The sequence below is a fragment of the Cariama cristata genome, unplaced genomic scaffold, assembly GCF_000690535.1.
Source record: "Cariama cristata isolate BGI_N322 unplaced genomic scaffold, ASM69053v1 scaffold21198, whole genome shotgun sequence".
Lineage (NCBI taxonomy): Eukaryota > Metazoa > Chordata > Aves > Cariamiformes > Cariamidae > Cariama > Cariama cristata.
In genome coordinates this window covers 13320-35313 of record NW_009632066.1, presented here as the reverse complement: position 1 = coordinate 35313, position 21994 = coordinate 13320, and the positions used below count along the sequence as shown (strand labels likewise).

Sequence of the window (21994 nt, the reverse complement as noted above, 5' to 3'; positions counted from 1 at the left end):
CCCCGATTTGGGAGAAGAGGCTGAAAGTGATTCAAAGGCTTTCTGGACAAGTGTTTTGTTTGGGTGCCTAAATTGTTTCCATACCTTCTATGTTCTGATTTATATTTATATGATTTCAATGCATTTAAATGCTTCTTAAGTTCACGTAAGCAGCCAGCTTTTGTCTAGTGTCATGTGTCATGCCCTAGTCACAGGGTAAATCTCCCACAGCTGGGAATAGGATTTATATTTCCTCACTTAGTGTAACGCTTTGACTCCTGAACTGTGCTGCTGCTTCTTTCTCGTCCATAGCTTTGAAAAATCTTCCCTTTTCTCCTAGTTCAGTGTTGTAACTACTAGTTTCAGTTTTACAAATATTTGCCTACTGTGTAAAAATCCTGTAACAACTCACGCCCAAATTCTCAGGAACGTAACAAACGGTCGTGATACCCTCTTTGCTCCTACTGTTATAGCTGTAAAAGTAAATAAAAGGTATGCATGCGTAGCAACTTTAAATGGGTTTGGAGCAACTCCCGCTGCAATGAACACCAAGTAGCGTTTCTGTAGTTCCAGAGCCAAGGCCTTGCAGGTACTTACATCAGGCAGTGACATGACAAAATCATGCAGCTGAGCCTTCTGGGCTGCTTCTATGACTTTTTCCATCATCATTTCTTTGGTGTTACTGCCATATTTGATATTATCAGCAATGCTGCAGTCAAATAGCACAGGCTCCTGGGACACTATTCCAATTTTGGATCTAAGAAACCGTACATTTATTTTCTTGGTGTCATGTCCGTCTATTAGCTGCCAGGAAATAGGAGAAAACTTGAAACATCATTCTGAAACAACAGCCTGCGAAACCCGAATAGTTTATAGCAAAACTAAATGATTTAGCCATATTACTAAAATGCAAACACACCTGATTTAAAGTGATTTGAGGAATCTGCTTATATTTGACTCCTTTGTGCATGATGTGTATTTTCTGGGTATGTCTGTGATTCAGCCAAACACTGGATCATTTGCTTAATCTTAATGCCAAGTGAACTATTTAATTGCTTAAGGTTAGGCACATGCTTTGTTGCCTGCCTGGCATAGTGATCACCACACTTATTTTTTCCAAAGAAAGAGAAATCAGACTCGATGGTTAAGTATTTGCATGAGGAAAAGATATAAAAGCTTTTTAAGCTGTCAGTAATTGAATAACTGGAAGGTAAATCTAGACAAATTCAACCTGCAAAGAAGCTGCATGTTGATGCTATATATTTAGGGATGTTCCATACTCTCTGTTGCTCCATTCAGACTTGTTTTTTGCTTGTGCTCCCACAATGTACGCCACACATTATGTGTTTCATACAGGAGCTGTGGAGGTGAATACCTATGGCCTACATAATGCACACAGGTACACCTGAGGCATGTAGTGTTCTGATCTTGCCTGAAAACGTTGGAGATGATACTCAGGAATTGCCCGAACAGTCCACAATTTTTCGAGAAGGAGCTGAAGCCCCAAGTTGTTTATGAACATGCCACCACTGCTAGGCTGCACAGTAAGACACATTCAGAAAAGCCCTTGCAGCACTGCTGAAAACAACAGCACACAAACCACCCTTCCTTTGCTTACCACGCTTCCTGTCTCAGGGTCATAGAAACGCTCTAGAAGCTGGACACTGGTGCTCTTACCACAGCCGCTACTTCCAACAAATGCCAAAGTCTGTCCAGGTTTAACAGCTACAGAGAGGCCTTTCAGGACCTGAATATCAGGCCGAGAAGGGTATGTGAATTTACAGTTAAGAAATTCAATGCTTCCCTTGAAATCATCCTGGCGAAAAAAAAATATGAGAAAGATGCTACAATGAGCTCGAGCTTAAAACTAAGTTGCAAAGAACAAAGTAACTCCTCCTCAGATTCCATTCTTGCATCTCTTATTTAAAATATGACATTTGTGCTTGTGAAATTAGCCCAGAAAGAGGGATCAAAACCCTGGAGTAGCTGTCCTAGAGATGAAACCATTAGGCGTAATGCTATTGCTCTGCTTATACTTCCCCATACTGCACTGATCAGAGGCATCAATTGGAAATAGCATTGCCTTGCAAATGTTTTTTTTTATTATTATTTTAATACAGACACTGTCTAAGTGTAAATTTGGTGATAGTCCAAATACATTTGTGCAAAAAAACTGGATTTGGTAAAAAAAAAAATAAAATCAATTGAACTTTGCAACATTAAAACAGTACATGAAGTCAGGTCAGTTTTCCCAGAACTCTTAAATAGCTGTTTTACAAAACTCTGAAGGTAATCAAGATGCTTCATAGTTTAAGCAAAATACTTCATGTATTTAGTTCCTAACAATTATGTCAAGTTTTCATTTAATTCTGAAAAAAATAAGTTAAATGAAAAATAAACTATTTGAATCTTCTGGGTCTGACTTTTCAATTCACAAAAAATTGAGCATTTTCATTTTGTCTGACTCGAAGATGATTCGTCTCCTCATGAACACCCCCAACATTTTGATGTGAGTGGAAAAAAAAGCCTCCATTATAAGCTAGCGATAGTCAGGTTTATGTGCGAACTGTCGAGCAGATAGAAAAAACATGCTATTCTGTGAGTCATCTAAATTGGTCCTATTCCAATTTACAGGAGTTTTACACTGACAAACTCCTCATAGTCACACTTAATATTACTCTTGCTGTCTAGTCCAGAGCTTGCTGCTTGCAAAAGAGCAAAGACAAGTAACAATTATACAATCAGCATAACCTTCTTGTAAAGCAGTGATCCTCACTGACTTATAAATCATTAGTGCAACATCAATGCTTATATTGAGCTGAAAGACATCACGAATTATTCCTCTTTGCTCTTACCCATTTTTCCCCTTTTTCACTGTAAACACTGATTTTAGGAAGCCGATCGATCAGTTGGAAAAAGCGTGCAGCAGATGTTTTGGCTCTGGCGTAGTTTGGGGTATAGGAAGAAGCTCTTCCCAAAGCAGTTCCACTGGTCACAATAGCAGAGATCACCCTGTGGGGAAGGGGGACACGGTCATGCTTGGGAAGCCATTGGGAAACTGAACGCTACACCGAGGCCAGCACTCCTTGGGAGGAGCCCGTTTCTGACTCCAGGCAGGCTCTCACCTGAACACAAGGCTGTAATGGAGTCCTTCAGTGTCAACTAGAAACCCACCATATCTGTAAGAGACAGCGTTGGCGATGAACACTATGCTCTGGGCAAAGCCAAAGCAGAGTCCGTAAACGTGTGCTTTTTTGATTGCACCTCTATAGGGCATATCCAGATGCTTCTCAAAGTTGTTGATAAACTTTTCCCTATGCCAGCTACAGTCCTGATGTTAGAGAGGGCTTCACTGGCAATCTGGAGGAGGGGGAAAAAAAAATAATTGTAAAAGCTCCTAATTTTTACTTGGAAAAGTAGAGTGTACTCTTTCACAAGTGCATTATTCTTTCATGAACACAGGGCACTAATACCATATATAAATTCATTCAGATATGATACAGGCTGGCCCAAATATCAGCCAACCTAAAGAGAAACTTTCCTACAAGCAATTATCTACTAACATCTTCAATAGTAATGCTCCCTCTGCTCTACTAGAGCTAAGTTACTGTAAGGACACTTAAGAAATTGGGCACGCACTATCACTTGTGACTTATTTCACGTAATGTGAATTAACAGGACATCCACAAAAGCAAAAATGGCTTTAGAAACACTGTTATTTCATTGATTGCATGCATTTATTAATTAAATACATTTAAATCAATTATTTTATTTGTTTTACTTATAACAATAGTCACGGAAAGAGTTAGAAGGGATGCTACCCCCAACTTCTCTTTCATAAATTAAAACCACTTGAATTTACAACATTTCCTGCTCACTTTCCTTCTTTCTCTTGTTTATGTCCAAAAAGCCTGATGGGATGAAACATATAAATGGAGGGTGACACCTTGATTCCTCTAACACCAGTGACACAATTTCTAGGATTTTTACCTTGAACATAGGCACAGACTAAGCAAATGTTTGCCTATGTACATAGAAAAATGCAACACAGGAAATTATGAGATAATCCCCACAGAAACTTCTCTGGAGCTTTAATTAATTGTAGGCTTTATATTGTGCTTTGTTGCCAGTCAGAATTTGGGTTTCTGTCCCAAAAAAAAGCACTACAGTTTCATCTACAATTTCATTAAGAAACTGTTTTAAAATGCTGTAGTTTGCCTGGACTTTGATAGTAGCTTCATAGTGTGATACTTTAATTTGAGAATCAATAGTCTGGTATATGGCTTATGAATGTTTTCAGCATGTAGGAAGAGATCTGAATAGAGATCATCATTAAAAATATTCCATCCAATTTCAAGGTTTTTTATCTGGCCAGAAGTAAGAGGCAAACCTCCTGCATTATCATACAATGTGAAACAGCAGGTAAGTAGGTACTGCGAATTGGATTGTTCAGACTGCGCTTTTCCATGTTTAGCATGGCTGATGAGCAATCACTGTGGAAGAACTCAGCGTGTTTAACATTTGGATGCGGTGCTGGCAAATAAATTAGAAAATAACACCAGACACAATTAGTCATCGCCAAAACTGCTGAAGCATTGAATGCCCTTTTCATCCCAGCCTCTTGGTCATTCTGTTGAATAAAAGCTGATGCCTTGACTCATTAGTGAAGTTTCTGTCCTTGTCAAGACAGTATTTTGGTTTATCAGTTTTTGTAAATAATTAAACCATTCTGAGTGTGGGCAATTGGTCAGGTCTTAACTCTTCCTTGGTTTGCCAGAATTGAAGGTTGTTCCTAACAGCACTCAACAGTGGCCCGTAAATGTATCCATTTGATTCAGTGATACTGAAGTCAAGTGATACTAATTCATGTAATACCTTTTGTGCATTTAAAAAACCCCCAAAAATTTCCAGAAGTCTGCATAGGTAGGTAGTCAACATGATTTTTTTAAGTTCTATGCCCCCAGTCATGACAGGCTTCTTTAAATCACACCCAGAAATGGGAATTGGGAGCTGAAGATTTGCTTCTTCGGGAAAAGTCAAAAGCTGGGGGGCTGGCAGCACAAGCTAGCTAGAGCAGGCAATGGGAAAGAAACAGCCAGTAGACGCAGAGCTGAACAGGGCAGAGGGCTCCAGTCCATGTGTTTGCTGCAAAGATTAAGGTCAAGAGGAGGGAAGGTTCAGATGGTGCAGGGTGGATGGTGGGATGGGTAAGACGTTTGCTGGGCAGGACTTTAATGTAGGAAGAAGGAGGATTGGGAGGAACTCTGCAAGAATCATTTTAGGCTGCATTAAGGTAGCTCTGCAGATGGAAAATCTGAGGCTTTGAGAGGACCTGCAAAGCTTACTTCTTGTGATGCTAGAAAGATGGCAGCCTAAAAGCAGGGGAGAAGGCTCAGACATTACTCTGAGCGAGGTAACCTGAGGTAGTCTTTCTCATGTTGCCTGTCTTCTAAGTCCCCTGTCTTTCTGGTGCAGTTCAGTGCCTGCACAGTTGAACTAGGTGTATTTAAACAGTACCAGGCTCTGGGTCATGTGCCAGAAGGTAGTGACCCAGAACTAAGGTCAAAGGAGTATGAGTGTTTCAAAGGCAGCAGACCTGCAAAGGTGTGAACTTGTGTTTTTTCCTCTCTCTTGTGTCCCTACCTCTTCCTTCTTTGGTACATGGACTGGAAGTCTGCTCAGCCAGTGCAAACTACATAAACCTATTCTCAGCCTTTGAGGTGAGACATTTTTCAGGGTCTTGTGGCCAACGGAGCATGGGATGCTGCTAACTGTGATACTGGAGCTAGAGTAACAAGCAGAAGGGCTTTAGCCAAGAGTTACTAAACACTGGATGCAATCTTTCCAAGGAAAGGGATTTCCTTCCTCATGTCCCATGCTGGTTGGTTTAATACTCACATGAGTTTTCACTGTGTAGGAAAATCTAAACTATTATGAGAAAGTGCTATGTCTCCTGTTACAAATTAACAGAGAAAGGGTTAATGCTTATCTGAATTAAAAAGAAAAATTATATACTAACTGAGAAATAAGAATTAATAGAATTTTTACCCTTAAAATCCATATATAAAAGTAAAGTTCTGCCTGTGATCTAGCAGCACGCAATGATGGAGAAGCTGGTAAGCTAGTAGGGTCCACTGAAGGAACAATTCTGCTCTTTCTAAAATCCACGTACAGATCTGTGGTTCAGTGCCAAATTCTCAGATATGAAGATTTCTTGGTGAACAAGTATCACTGCTTTCTGAGGACAGCATGATCACAGGGCATCAACAAATGAGTATTAAATAAAACCCAACAAACATGAAGGAGACTGCTCAGAGACATGTGTCTACAAATTAGGTCCAATAACTTTTGAAAAGTCAGTCACATTCCATGCACCAAGTGCTTTTGCAGTTAGGGAGTTCCCAATGGTGTTTCAATGGTTTGACAAGCTGAAATATTACAACTTACTTGCAAAACATTGCTAGTTTCATTACATTTGAATTCCTGATGGTCCCAAATGCCTGATTTTTCAACTACCCGTGACTGCAAATATAAATTAGTTTTTAAATAACGTTACCCTTCCAGCAGCTTCCAGTGCTTTCTTGTCCTGAGAGGCAAATCCTGTCAGCATTTTAGCCTGCACAGCTCCAGATAAGGCCAAAAATGGCAGGAAACACAGTATAACTAAACTCAGCTTCCAACTGAAGTAGAAAGCAATGATCAGGGCCACCCCAATGTTGGTAAAGGAATTGACAATCATTCCTATCTGTGATCCAGTTGCCTATAAAGAAAAGAAACAGAGATGGTGACTTGTACTCCAACAGTAACTTCAATAATCTTTTAATAAATTTTCTTATAAAAACTTTAGAAAACTCTAAATGATATTAAAATATCATAAGGCACCAATGGCTGCTGACTGCACTGGAATTTAGCCAGTTTGGATATACTGTTTCCAATTAATTGCATCAAGAGAAAGACTGCAAATGTCCAATAATCTTTTCATCCACCAAATTTTCCATTGAGAACTCAGAAAATTATTTCTAATGATTGTGAGAAAGATAATCTAACTATTGAAATTAGTTCTCTTGGTACCCTGGGGAATCACTTGTCTGAATAGTCTGTTTAGCCCCCACATTTATCCATCCAGATTTAACTAATTAACAGAACCATTTTGCAAATTAACTATTAACAACAAAGTCTCAGCTGTGCTAAAATCAGTAAGCAGTATCACTGAGAAAGGATGAATTAAAGTTGCATTTCTGCTTGTCTTTTTATTAAGGAAAAATTTTAAATATGCCTTTGACATCATCTTTATTGAATGCATCCATCTTCTCCTTCTGTCCTTCAAGAACACTATTCTTTGTAATAAACTTGATTTATTTACTCAGAAGTTATTTTCTTTCATAGCAGTAACCAGCAGCCCTAGATAGGAACTACATATTAGAAAAAAAAAAAATACATTTGATACCCTTGATCATTTTCAGTCCAATTCATTTGCAGGATGTGAACTTGCAGCACAAAATGTTCATCATCTACTCCTCCTCTGACCTGCAGCAGTAGGGCAAGGTGCCTCGGGTCTGGCCACAATGGAAGGTACAGCCCCCAGCTCTGCAGAGGCTACCAAAAGGAGCAGCCATAGGGCTGCTTGTACCTGACCCCACACACACTCCAAGAGTCTGCTTCATACTCCTGGTGCAGATGCAGACATTTTCAGACCCCAGACATTTGCGTGCATCTTCTTACCTTCAGCTGGCTCCGCAATAGCAGCCATTGGCTAAGTTCTGTATCAGGCAGTGAAAGGTGGAGGACACTGCTGCACACTTTTTCCCCTGGAGTTGTGGGGTGAATGGCTGTGCCCCACTGCTCTACATGTGCTTAGAACAAAGGTGTCCCTTAGGAGGCTATTAAATGGTTTAGTCAGTGTTTTACAAGTTTATTTCAATTAAAATATGCCCCGTTAGTGCCTCTAAGGGCTGAAGAGGTTTGCAGCTGGTTTCTCTGATTCTGTAGAAATTGCTGCTGACAGGGGTTTTGGGAACCTCTTCTCTCATTTGTCTTTTAAATTGTTAGAACCTCCATTAACAGATTTTAAAAAACTAACCTACCATCTTCAGTAAAGTTGAAAGAGGATAATTTTTGTAACAAAGAAATCTATATGTTTCCTTCATTTCTAGAAAATTGCTTGCATTGGAGCCAAGTAAAATGGCACCTGACTCACTTCTACAAACGTATCAATTCAGATAGGTGACATTTACAGCTTAGCATGATTTAACCCTCTCCCCCTAAGGAACACAACGCATGGAGTTAGTGGTTCACTTTCCCAGACAATAAGTCACACTGAACTGGCTGCATGATTTCCAGGCTGGAGCACCAGACAGTACTGTGAACTGTTTTTTCAAGTGGACTGTCAGTTTAAATCAAAACTGTCACAACAAGTACAATACCATGCTGAAAATTGGAAAACATGATTAGTGATGAATGTCACTAAAATACTCATCTGTCATGTTTTTGAAATAAACATGTAAACATTGTGGCAAAAACCGAATTCATCTCCAGAAAAAAGAAATTAAAACTTTTGCACTGGATGCTCCTTCCCGTTCCATTGATGGTTGGTATTTTACTGATTTTTGTGTTCCTATTCTGGTAATATAGGCAGGAATAATGAGCAGTAAATTGTGAGCCTATTTGTGCTTTTGGGCACAGTGATAATAGTTCCACATTGACAGTCTGTGAAAAATAGAACTATCTTAAAGTGACTGACCAAGGACTGATCTACACTGACCTCGCTGGTCACATGCTAGCTAATTTCTGTGACAATGTGCCAAAAACAGGCCTTCAATCAGTCCTTATAGTAAAATGATTCTTAAGCTACCAGGTCTTACCCCTTGGACCTGTGAGGCATCTGTTGCAAGTCTTGTAGTCAAAGCACCAGGGCTGTTCTTCCGGTCATCAAACCACTCAATGTCTTGCCCTAGCATAGCCTGGAAACCAATTTTCCTTAACCGCCTTGTAAGCAGCTCACCAGACTTGGCAAAGGTGTATCCCTGGGGTGCATAAGAATAGATACAAATATTGTATAGAAGGAGATACCCACAGAATAAGGGATCAGAAAAAAAAATTACCCATATTGGACTGCTATTACCTGTAGAAACTGTGTGAAAAATGAAAGAATTCCAACAAAGACAAAGAGCAGGCAGACACCATTGATCTGGATTCTTTGTTCTTCTTCATCAAGAATGGAGAAGGTCTTTGAAAAAAAATGAGTGGCATCATATTAGAAGTGTAAATTTTGCTGTGTGTGAAGTTTGTTCATGACTCCCTATTACCACGTGCAGAAGCCCACCCTAGAACCAAAGCCAGAACACAGAGCTCTCCCTCACCCCTTGCAAAGGCCCGATTCTGTGTTTTTCCTAAGGTGAGCTGGTTAAAACATAATGTTTTTTCATCCTGTTAAACAAGCTTATTATACTCGGTGTCTGCACATACTGCTATTACTTGTTGCTCATCCCTTGTTATAATTAATCAATTATCCCCACACCCTAAACAAGATGCAGCGTGATAACCAGAGAACAGCAATTAAATAAATAGTGTAGTGACAAAGCAACAGTGCAGCAGCTCCCTTACCTCCTCTCTAATCCGTGCCAATTACAACTTTATTGGGCCATACAAAACGAAGTCTGTATAAATAATATACTCTAGCATGACTCTACTTGCACAACACTAATGCATGCTGTAATTGCTATAGGTAGGCTTCAAGAGGAACCTATTGTATTTTACTGAAGGAGTGTGAATACGAGCTATTCACTTACTACTGAGCACTTGAGAAAAAGCATTAGTGCTTAAAGTAGAGCCCCTCGACTCCATTCTGCTCTAGTCTTCATGATATTTTCCTTTTACCTCTTGTTCTTAATATTTGGTCTTTTTCAACACCTGCCAGCATTACTGGCTGCTGCTGAAGTAGTGGTCAAATTTAAGAAGCCATCCTTTAGCAATTCCTTTCAGTCAGAGCAGTTGACATGTAGGTCACGTAACCTACCTGAAGTTGTTAAACTACTTCTGCTACTTGCAGATATAAACCACAGCTCATGTTTGTACTTCTCCACTAACCTTAAATTAATTCTAGTTGGATTTTACAGGTAAAAATTACTATAAATTGACTAATCTCTCCATCTGTTATCTGTAAGTTGTAATTAAAAATAACTTGTGCATTTGAATTTACTTATATCAAAAGCAGCTTAAATTCTGCTAGGTAAGTAGAAAGAAAAAGAGGAATTTTCATTATAGCTGCAAAATATAAAAATTCCATAAAAATAAACTTAAGTGCTAATCTTAAAAGGTCAACTCAAGTTATTTACAGTTCAAAGTGAGCTAGGCATCAAAGTAACAGAGAGGAATTACAGCATGAATTTGAGAAAAAGAAATAGCTGTTCTCTAGTGGGAATTCCACTTTAAGTATTTTAACTTTGTTCATCAGTTCCTTGGCAACAAAATAAGTCCTGCAAAATCCAAAATGATAATATCAAAACAGCACTTAGTGTTTCAAGCTAAGAGCTGTTTCAATGCCATGCTGTCTTATCAGTAGCAAGACGTATTACATTCTCAGATGAATCTTTGTTTAAGAAAAAAAAAAATCACCAGGTACGTTTTAATCTGTCAGAATGAGAACAAAACATGCAATGGTCTGCTGCTATTCCTATCCCCTTAATGAAATCCACTGTACATTCAGTAATTCACATTTAATCCTGAATTGAACAGGCTATGAGCATATTTCATCTATCTTTGTAACGTATGTATCTAGAAAAGATACTACTATTTTTGTTGGTTTTGGTTTTTTTTTCATGTAGGAAATACTCTACTTAAACATTTGGACTGAATGAGACACAAGGTGAACTCGGTGCATGCATAAACTGTGTCCTATGAGGATTCTGGATTTTAGAATTGCTGTGATGGTATTTTCTGTATCATCATGGTATGCAATATTTAGACATGAATGGGAAAATGCACTTCATAGTAGTGGTCATGCCACATGCATAGTGAGCCTAAAACACGACCAGGGAAATAACTACTCATCATTGTGAACAGCTGTTAACATGTATGTCATGTTAATTACAGTGCTGTGGTGCTTTTTCATATGAAAAACATCAACAAAATCTCTGTTAAAATGAATAGAAATTCTAATGAGTAAAACTAATAAACAGTATGATAAACACAGTATGTGATGGATCATAATAAATACATAGCTGTGAACTGTGATGAAAAACACTACTGTCCAGAGATGCTGATGGTTTTTTCACATGTGAATTCCATACTGTCTCTGCACAGTCATCCAGAAACCCTGCGATGGCCCCATACACGGGTTGAACTTAACATTTTTTCTTATCACACTTTGACATTTTTCTCTCTAGTTGAATAAATAAATAGCAAATATAAGACTGCGCATTGAAAAGAGAGGTAAACACTGGCCCTACAACCCTACAGTGAGTCCCACTGAGTATTTATCCTTGTTATAAATAAACTTTTGTTGATTGCTTCTATATGGCTAGACGGTAGGCAAGATTAAGTAGGAGTCTTCATTTCAAGAAAGTGAAAGGTAACACAGTCCCTGATTTCAGAGAGGCTGGATCCATATCCATGCTTATGAAAACTTAAACTATCCCATTCTGCAGCTATGTCAACATGCTCAGCTATGGTTTTAACCTATGTTCTCGATTTAAAAAAATAACACTGATTACTGTAACATGTAGCATAGACAATAGGATCAAGTCTACAAAAAGAAAGAGTTGTTGCTGAGGTGTCTGTGTTCAGATTTTGTAAGTGTCAGCAGTTTTAGCATGTACTATCTTTTGTCTGGGGCCATGGGCTACATGCCCAATAGCAGTAGGAGCACATCTTCCAGTTGAGTTTCACTGGAAAGGATCAATTTCCCATACTCTAAGACAGTTGCACAGTGGGAACCAAAGCACAGTAAGAAGAAACTACTGAGAAATTTGTTCCAAAGGTACACTTCTGATCTGAACTGATCAGAAGACATATCCAGTATTATCCAGTTCTTCATTCACTTTTTGGGATTAATTTCTGAGAACCTTCAAGGCAGGCGTCCCTAAATTTACCCTTTCATTTCATAGCTGTGGGGATTTTTCCCCTCACTTCCTCAGTATATTGGTCCCAGAGTACAAGCCCACGTGTCTGTTACAACATCATTGCAGATATTCAGACAGCTTGGAAAACAGATGCATATTCCATCTGGCTGACTACCTTGGCACCAGGCAGAAATGTTTTAAATTTAAGAATAATGAAACACAGATGCTAGACTTTGCTCATGTTCATTATGGCTTGTTTTTTTCTTGCAGTCTCTCTCCTTTGATGGACTGAGACCTTCAAGAGAATGAATTCATCCTTGGCAATGAAGACATTTTGCATCTTGTAAGATGACGTCAGCCCCAGACCTCCCAGGGTCTAGAAAACATCTCTCAAAAGGAAACAAAGGTAAGATTCATTGCAGAATGCACACAGCAGTGTCCCACTTGCTGTCCAGTGAAAGTCATAGTCCTTGTCATGATGTCTAGACACTCAGTGCTTAGAGGTAGCATACCTATGGCTAAAAGGCTAAAAGGCCAAGACCATTGGCCAGGAGCCACTAAGTGGATCAACATGGATTGGAACGTCTTTTGCTCTGCCCCTCTCTGGATCTTAGCTAGCAAACATCAAACTGGAAGTAAATGTGGTTCAAAGTCCTGAGTAACTTCCCAGAGAGAAATGTCTAAGCCAAAACAATCCCCCAAAGAAACAAACAGCAAAAGGTCAATGTTTCTTTTGATATATTGCTGGCACTGCTATTAGGAGCATTTTCTCAATCTCAACCACCAATTAGTGATAGCTCAGATGCTGGGGTTTCTTTCCTGCCTGAAAGGTTTCAGACTTCCAGTTTCTAGAAGAGTGGCTGCCCTTTAGGTCATATATTCTTTGCACACGTATGTACTTGCCATGACCTAAACAAGTAAGTAGGAATTGCAAAACAAGTTTTATCCTGTCTCAGGTGAGTACCCAAATCACAAAATGATAGTGGAGTTCCCATTTTCTTCGCAGTGAATGTGTCATTACTTTACCCAGTAAGAAACAGCATCAACAGAGGGGTTTTCTCTATCTTCCTAATTTTTGAAAATTTAGGACACTTTCCTAGGCATTAGTTAGAGCAGCGCTGAATTTCTTCAGGCAGCCCTCCAGTTTCCCTCTAACTTGGCAAATGTTTCCCCAAAAGGCTGTTTTACAAAACGGGAAGCATCCTTTTTCTATTACAGCAAGTTTTTGAAGGAAAAAACAGTCATGGTTGAACTTTTGAAAAGTTTCAAACGAGGCTGTGGATTTTGATGGTAATGCATCCGTCAGTGAAGGCCAAAGTTTAAAGCACATTCATATAAGAGCGACAAAGCTGGTGAAGGACCTGGAGAAAAAGTCTTACGAGGAGCAGCTGAGGGAGCTGGGTTTGTTTAGTCTGGAGAAAAGGAGGCTGAGGAGACCTCATCACCCTCTACAACTACCTGAAAGGAGGCTGTAGTGAGGTGGGAGTTGGTCTCTTCTCCCCAATACCTAGCGATAGGGCAAGAGGAAACTGTGTCAAGTTGCGCCAGGGGAGGTTCAGGTTGGACATTAGAAATAACTTCTTCACTGTAAGAGTCATTAAGCATTGGGAATGGGCTCCTCAGGGAGGTGGTGGAGTCACCATCCCTGGAGGTGTTCAAAAAACGTTTAGATGTGGCGCTTCAAGACACGGTTTAGTTGGTTTAGCGGGCATGGTGGCATCAGGTATATGGTTGGACTTGATGATCTCTGAGGTCTCTTCCAACCATAATGATTCTATGATTCTATGATTCCTATTTCCTGCTTGTCTTCCAAACTTGTTGATGCAAGCATACTTTTTGCTGGCAGCTATGAACCCTGTTACAACTAACTATCTCTCCCTGGGCATTCTGCAGGGAGCAGGTAGCAAAGAGCTGCCTGAAATATATGAACAGAAAAGTGAAGTATTTTTTGGATCTTATTCAAGGCTTTCTCAAAGGTTTGGCCAAGTCTGTAAAATAAAATTCTGCAGGTAAGGACTTTTGCATGTCTCTCTCTCCACTGTAGCTGCACATGAGGTACATCTTGTCTCGTCTAAAACAAACTGTATGCAGTATAGAAACCCACTCCCAACAGTTCCTGGAAAATGAACAAGAGAGATAATGAAGAACACATGACAAATGCTAATGAGCCCACCCCTTCAAAGAGCTCAAATTATAGTGTGATGACAGTGATATAAAAACCTCTACTGAATAATTGCTTATAGGCAAGAAGGCTAACCCCATTTACTTGATGAAATCTAAAGATTTGCCCAAAACATGTCAAGTTCTGCATCATACATTCACTCCCCTCTGCTTCAGAGCTAAAATACACTTTAAAATGTTAGCATAACATACCCCAAGAATCTGACTGAATAACAAAGCATAGAGTGGACTGACTGCTCCATTCACAGCTGCTGCCAGAGATCCAAGCACCATGTATGGCCATTCAGAGGCATTGTATTTCAAAATTCTGGTAAATGGTACAGGCTTGACATCTTCCTCCACAACAACAGATTCCTAAAAAAACAGGATTTATGAAGCAAACGTATTCCCCCAGTGATGTTCTCCCTTTGACAAGGAGATAAAATAGTAAGCCTGGTCTGTTAAATGGCCATCTCATGCCCAAACAGCTGCTCTAGCTTTGTACAGGAAGGGGAAATGATGGGTCTGGGATGCTGTCTGGAGGTCTTTTAGCTGGCTAGGGAGTCATGAGAGGGTTACACAAATGACTACCTTTACTGTCCCTGGAGAGAAAGAGAGTGATTCATGCCGCATGCAGCTCTACTGATCCAACTTAAGAGGTTAATGATGACCAGTTTAAGATTTTCTTCCACTGAAACTCAGGCTGTTCTCTTTTTGCTGCCTCCAGATGAGGTGTGATGCAATACTCAGTGCCAAATTTAAACTTCTTCCTCACAAATGGCTTTTTGTGTCACTCACAGAATCTTCCTAAATATTATTTTAAAGTATCGTGGGAGAACACACTGATCAGACTCTGCACCAAGTTAACAGGTATGTGATATAATTAAAACAATGGAGATCTCAGAGTGGTAGCTGGATTCAGGCTTTATACATGCTAATTATGCCTCCCTTCTGTGAAACATTCTGAGACTATATGCTGAATTCCCGTAATTATTCCCAGTAAGAGCAGAATATTCATCATCAAATTATAACTTACCCTGCAGTTTATTTTGTGCAGAATTTTTGTAACATTCAGTGCGCTAAGCCCAGCTCATCTCCCTCAGTTCATATGGCTGGAAATACCCAGACAAAACAGACACTGTGAGGACCTATCTGCTGGAAGTGTGCAGGAATGGATGGGTGGAAGCATCTTCTACTTTCTCTTCCTTCTGAGCTAGTGCCAGAGTGACAGCACTAAAGCTCTCTATTCAGACTCGACATCAGAAAGAACAACTTCACTGTTAGAGTCATTAGGCATTGGAATTGGGCTCGCCAGGGAGGTGGTGGAGTCACCATCCCTGGAGGTGTTCAAAAAATGTTTAGATGTGGCGCTTCAAGACATGGTTTAGTGGGCATGATGGCATCAGGTATATGGTTGGACCTGATGACCTTTGAGGTGTCTTCCAACCATAATGATTCTATGATTCTATTTATCCACAAAATAGGCTTAGCAATAGCAAGAACAGTGACTTCTAACTGCTGCTTTCTGCACTGAACAACCGTAACCATGCAAATCAGTGCAGGGAGCTTCATAAGCACTTTGGAAAACCACTGTGTATATTCCTACATATTCTGCATAATTTTAAGGCATGCTGTCTTTATTTTCTATGCCAGTTGATTGCACAAGGACACTGTCAGTGAAAGGACTCTGGGTTAGGTTGCAGTGAAGGTCTCCTTTTACCCAAGTCTCCAGATGATTTTGAGACAAAAGTGAATTTACTCTTTATTGAACAAGAAGCAGTGTCATTTGTATCATGGAGTAGCTATTACTTTTCACAGACTGAGCATTTTGCCTTTTGTCAGTTGATTCAGCTTTTATGAATATGTCTTTTTGAACTGAATCTACAGCATATATCAGTTTACTAACAGGTCATGCTCTGCTAGAAATTTTATATGGACCAATAAGCATAACAGCCATCAAAATGCAGCCTAGGGATTGCACAGAGGATAAGAACTGAAGCTGTTATTTTGTTTAAGTAGAGAAAAGGATCAATCCAAGAAGACATATCTGCCAACAACTCCTATAACAGAGGCATTTATGTACAGGTTATCATTACCAAGTAACATAACCTATTCGGTTGAAAATTTAATAACAAACTATTGGACCTGACCTTTTTTACTTGTTCATCATTTTCTCTGTAAGAAGGCATAAGATACATAGACTCTGCGTGATCCCTTGTAATGGATAATGGAGGGTCAGGAACCACATTAGAGAGCTGAGATCTGGACCGCTGCCGAAGCGAAGCTCTGTGAAGAGGACAGAAATGGTCTGTTCTTCTCAGCTCAATAACACAATACTTTCTTGTAAAGCAGGTGCAGTTTTCATACCAACTAAATCAAGATTCATTGAAGCAAATCATAGAAATCTCATGGACTTTTTCTTTCTTTTTCTATGTTCTCTCAACTTCTTGAGAAGGAAATATCTCACAACAGGGACAAATACTTTTCAAAATCGTATTCCACACCCACACTCAGACATTATCTTATATGTACCCTGCACTGTGTATTTGTTAAGTAAAATTGTGGTGTATCCTACTATATTAGCACAAGCCGTTAAGATACCAAGTCAATTCACTGTTATCACTATCAAGTAATTCAGTCCAGCAAAACAGGATGCTAAAACAATCCACCTCTATCCCTGGCAAAACATAACTCTGTAATGTAGGAGGCAGGTATTCATTTGCATATGTTTGACATGGGCTTGCCTGAAAAAATTAATAAGTGTCTAGCTACAAGACAGTTTGGCTTGTAAAATGCTTTAACTTTCATCAAGTAAAAGCCATAATAAAAATGTCCTTGTACATTGCATTGATTTCTCAAGTAATTGTACAGCAAGTCATTTTTCAAGTGACTGGACTGCAAATGCGTTACAAATATATGGCTGTACGGTAGTAATATTAAAGATGGAACATTAACACAGCGGACTAGAATTGGAGAGAAGGTAGTATGGATAGAAAGGGGAGTAAAATTAAGAGTCTCGCTGTTTATCCATGGGCCTTCAATCAGTAATGTATTGACAGATAAGGAAAGAGCATTGTTTAAGATCACTCAAACCCAAACCAGAAGTATTATTTGAGGTTACTCAACAGTAAAGAGCCATCTGTATCAACAGGAACATATGTATATACCTGATCACAAGCTGTTTAACCGTGCCAGCAGGATGTGAGCCAACCCTCGAGTCACGTCCTTAGGTGACTTATAACCATAAAAGGATAAAATGAGAAAGGGGCTATTCCCCAAATGACCATTAGAGACCCTCTGAAGAACATTCCCCAAATTGTATGCACATGCTCGACTATAAAATATACTACTTTTCATATGTAAATGATTTCTGAGAAGGGGAGGAGAATTTCTGGAATTAAAATGAATATGTATGGTTTGTACAGATAATGATAGCTTTGAAACTTTGCGTGTGTGCATGCATTAGGAGGAGTGATCCCCCATGCACCTGGTGCCAAAATAAAGTAATGCCTGCTTTCTAACACTAAAATTATAGTGTTAGAGAGTTTTCTTTTTCCCAAAGTTTCGGTGACAGTATTACCCAAGCTATTTATTTCCAAGTGAACACTGTCTTAGTAAACTTCTTGTGGCCTTTCCACCCTCTTTTACACAACAGACAGAAAAGTGATTCATCAGCACTATTGGGATTTTGGAATAGTGGGACAAAGGAAACAAACTGAGATTTACAATAATTTTCAAGACTCACCGCAAACTGGCCCGATAGCTTCCTTTGCTGAATGACTGGACTTCCTCAAGATTTGGCTCAACCACATTATTTTCTGCTGCTGTAAAATACAGTATATACAGTTCTTCACTTTGTGCTAAAATTGAATATAACCTAAAGTGCAGTGTCTCCAAGTCATAACTGGAATACTTTTAGAAGACAAGGAATGTAATACAACCTTGCTACTCAACCTACATATACCACAAGTTTTATATTTGTATTTGACATGATGAAGTTCTGAATACTAACCCAAGGACCATCTCACTTGGGATGTGACTGCTAAAGGCTGTTTCCCTATTTTAGCACTGTAATTGCTTTCTTCTTTTAAGATAATCATATCCAAGGTATGATGATTCACAAAACCACAACGGATCTTTCTATTAGATATCCATTTCCAGAAACTTTGATTCAAATCTGCCTCTAGTAAGACAAATAGGGTGGTTTCAGCGTACTCTGTAATTTGCTTGCATTTCAAATGCAGCAGGACTGGACTGTCAGCACTAAATGGAGCTATAAAATGACGGGTATTGTAGGTCAGGATTAATGTTTCAGGGCAGATCTATTTTAGGAAGGTCATTCAGTGCATATGCAGTAAAAACATTTTGGCCAGGGCTATTAATGTATTACTTCTATGAATGCTAAAATTCAGCCATAAAAGTGGAAGAAAAAAAAAAAAGAAGAAACTAGTCCTCATTAAAAAAAAATAAATAAATCTGCATTCTGTGGAATTTTACTTCATTTTATAAAAGAAAACAAAACACTTACTTTCTGTTGCTTCTCTATTAAGTGCTGTGTCTCCTTTGCTTTGCAAGGTCACCAACATGAAATAAACACCTTTCCTCTTCAAGAGTTCCTCATGAGTTCCTCTCTCCACAGCCCTTCCATGTTCAAACCCAATGATGACATCAGCAGCTTTGATAGCTGACAGGCGGTGAGCTATCGAGATTGCTGTGCGGCCAAGACGAGCCTGACGGGGAACAACAACAGCCCCATTCCCAGAACAGCAAACAGAAATGCTTGGAACCAGCACTATGTAATCTAAAGTTTGGTCAAATCCACAGGAGACTTTGTAGTAGTGTCAGCTCTCTGACTTGAACTCCATCCATAGCCCATAGCTGAGCATCTGTTTCTGAGCAAAGGGAGCTATAGATTTCTGTTAATGTCCCAATGTAAGAAAAATTATTTTCTGTCAATAATACTAAGGTTCTACTTGTGCATATGAACCAGTTATTAAGAAAAGCTTTCACTGTTTTGTTGCAATTCAGCAGCACCATCTGCAAAGTGCATTAAAAATAATTTCTGCCCTTTTAAGTCTGCTTTATGCTATGCTATAGCAAACCTTATGAAGTGCTTCTTGGACAGTAGCTTCACTTTCATTATCGAGCGCTGACGTAGCCATATCGAGTAGCAGGATTTTTGGGTTTCGTAGAAGAGCTCGAGCAATAGCTATCCTCTGTTTTTGACCTCCACTCATCTGGCTTCCACCTTCTCCAACATGAGTGTCAAATTGCTGTGTGAAGCAGATAACAAAAAGTTCTGTTAAGCTTCTGGTGAAGACTTTGGTAAAATGTCTCTCAGATTCATGCTGGGACTAGACTTAAAAAATTGACATCTTTGAAAGAAAAAAAACATTGTTAGTGCACCACATTCAAAGGAGAGCTGATGAAATAACTTCCTGCATAATGAACAACATCATCTTGGGTGAACTGGGGTTCCAACCCTAAGCCAGAAGTATGTATTCATGAAAAGGTGAAATGTTCTGGTTTGGCTCAAAACAACTATATCAGCAAAAACTGAAATGAAGAGGAAACATCTTCCCACTCTCCATCAGATGACTCACCAGCAAACTTTCCACAGAGCTGGATTTGTCTGCTGATGGTCTGTTACTCATGAACACTGTGTCTGTGATTCATGGACATCACATTATGGTGGCATCGGGTTCAGGTAGAGAATTACATAAACACCTAAAGCCTAGCATCTTGAAAGCCAGGATGGTTATATTCAGCTAGTGCCAAATCTTGTTTATTCCTCCATTTCCAGGAAATAAACAGGGGCCTTTACACGATCTTTCTATGAGTAGTTTCCTGGAAGCCTGTAAATACATAGATGGAGGATATAAAGTATGTACTGACATTAGTTAATGGTACTTGAATCCTGTCAATCAGGTTCACTGTTGTAACACGGCCCTTTGAGAAGTTACTTGGCAAAGTAACATTCTAGAGAACTAAACAGCCCAGTACTATCAAATATGGGCTTGTAAGGAGGATCCCATAGAACTGATCAAAGTCCTCTCATCATAAGGGAAGGAACCAGAGAAGAGGGAACCTCCAGCTAACTTACAGAGCTTGTACAAGGAGAGGAGGTTGTGAGGATCATTACAGATTGCTTAAAAACATATGCTGGCTAGGAGGAGTCTGAGCTTTCAATTGCTTTTGGCCTGAGCAGAAACAGATCTCCATAGCATGAAAAATACGTATTTTAAAACCATGCTATTATTATTACCATGATATTGAATGTTGTGCATATGATTCCTGAGGAACTAATTCTTCTCATTTTGTGTTTTTTTCACTTGGTGACATACACGTAGTAAGACCTAATTAACTCTAGTCAAAGGAAAGGTTGCTACCTACTATCTGTATTAATCTTCTGCCCTTCCACCTGAGCACAAATGGCTGCATGGGAGGAGGAACAGAATGATTCTCTATTTTTCCATCAAATTCTGCCAAACATTTTACAAGGCACAGCACACCTGCGGCAAGTCCATGATGAAATTGTAAGCATTGGCCTGTTTGGCTGCTTTGATTATGTCTTCCATGGTAGCCTCATCCCGACCATAGCGAATGTTCTCCGCAATCGTAGTGGCAAACAGCACTGGCTCTTGTTCAACAATACCAATTTGTGAGCGTAGCCACTGGATATTAAGGGAACGAATGTCGTGGCCATCCAGGGTAACCTACAGAAGTAAATTAAAACATGGGGGGGAAAAAAGAAAAAAAGTCAAGGACATTATCCCTTCCAGTTCGGAGACAAAGAAAGACACAATGGAAATGAAGGGCCTGTGATGCTGTGTTTCCATGACCAGTGTCAAAACCAGCTTTCATACACAAAAGAATGCAATGCAGTGGCAGTAGTATATGCTAGTTCTTGGGCTAATTGTGCTCTTTGACTTCATTTCCCAATACCTCTTTTTGCTTGGCCTCAGAAATGGTGGAAAAGTAATCATCAAAATTATGATTATATGTTTACAATAAATTTGTTCTTTGTCTTTTATGAACCCAAATACAGGTCACCATGTATGTTATTTGTGCCAACTAGGAACATGCAAATGGAATGAGACTGTTAATAGATGTGATTCATATGCTTAGCCAATCCATTACTAAATGGTAATTGCATATACTAAAGAAATGTTGTGGGATAATGAGTAAATGTTCAATACTGTGTTTTCCAGAATGGAAAATGATTTGTCACTCTTGAATTATCATATCTATAGGTACAGTCTTCACTCAGAGTTAGCACTGAATTTTTATTTTCTCTGAACATTTTTTCTCTTTCACATAATTATTTTTATAAGACTGTTCTGCATTCCCCTGAAATACACAAGAGGATATTTTGCTCATTTAAAAAAAAAAAAAAATGTTAGGAATTTCCCTTCCCACCTTGGATAGGAAACCATGTCATTCTTTGCAGTCTCTAAGGCTAGAGAAACACTCACCATGCCATCAGTGGGGTCATAGAAACGCTGGATGAGCTGTATTGTTGTACTTTTTCCAGCTCCACTAGCTCCAACAAAAGCTGTTGTCTCCCCTGCTTTAATAACCATATTAAGGTTATCCAAAATCTGGAGAGAAAAAGAAAAAAGAAACAGAATCTATCCATTCTAATTCTCTCACAGTCATACAACCAAGTGGGTATATTCTGTATCTTAAAATGGAGACTCAAAGCAATTTTACAAAATTCAGAAAAATATTGTGAAGAAAGAGGAAAAAGAAAGCCAAATATTTTTACATTATTTGAAAAGTTTATAAATGCAGAG

At 39.2% G+C, this 21994-nt stretch overlaps 2 protein-coding genes across 2 annotated transcripts in view; one reads left to right on the top strand and one right to left on the bottom strand.

The window, feature by feature from the left end:
• The window catches only part of G6PC2 (glucose-6-phosphatase, catalytic, 2), a 26154-nt gene extending 14202 nt beyond the window's left edge, over positions 1 to 11952 (top strand). The window contains exons 7-8 of the transcript XR_696489.1: positions 11733 to 11737; positions 11942 to 11952. The gene's annotated coding sequence lies outside the window, so the exon portion shown is untranslated. The remainder of the gene's footprint in view (positions 1 to 11732; positions 11738 to 11941) is intronic.
• Positions 1 to 21994, bottom strand: part of ABCB11 (ATP-binding cassette, sub-family B (MDR/TAP), member 11) — a gene marked incomplete at its 5' end in the record, with an annotated part of 35534 nt that overhangs the window by 1443 nt on the left and 12097 nt on the right. Inside the window, 15 exon segments of the mRNA XM_009706219.1 lie at positions 577 to 783; positions 1598 to 1795; positions 2835 to 2991; positions 3105 to 3288; positions 3291 to 3339; positions 6536 to 6739; positions 8841 to 9002; positions 9101 to 9205; positions 14412 to 14573; positions 16349 to 16484; positions 17944 to 18022; positions 18727 to 18928; positions 19301 to 19471; positions 20711 to 20914; positions 21674 to 21799. Of these exon segments, the coding sequence (XP_009704521.1) occupies positions 577 to 783; positions 1598 to 1795; positions 2835 to 2991; positions 3105 to 3288; positions 3291 to 3339; positions 6536 to 6739; positions 8841 to 9002; positions 9101 to 9205; positions 14412 to 14573; positions 16349 to 16484; positions 17944 to 18022; positions 18727 to 18928; positions 19301 to 19471; positions 20711 to 20914; positions 21674 to 21799 (2346 nt within the window).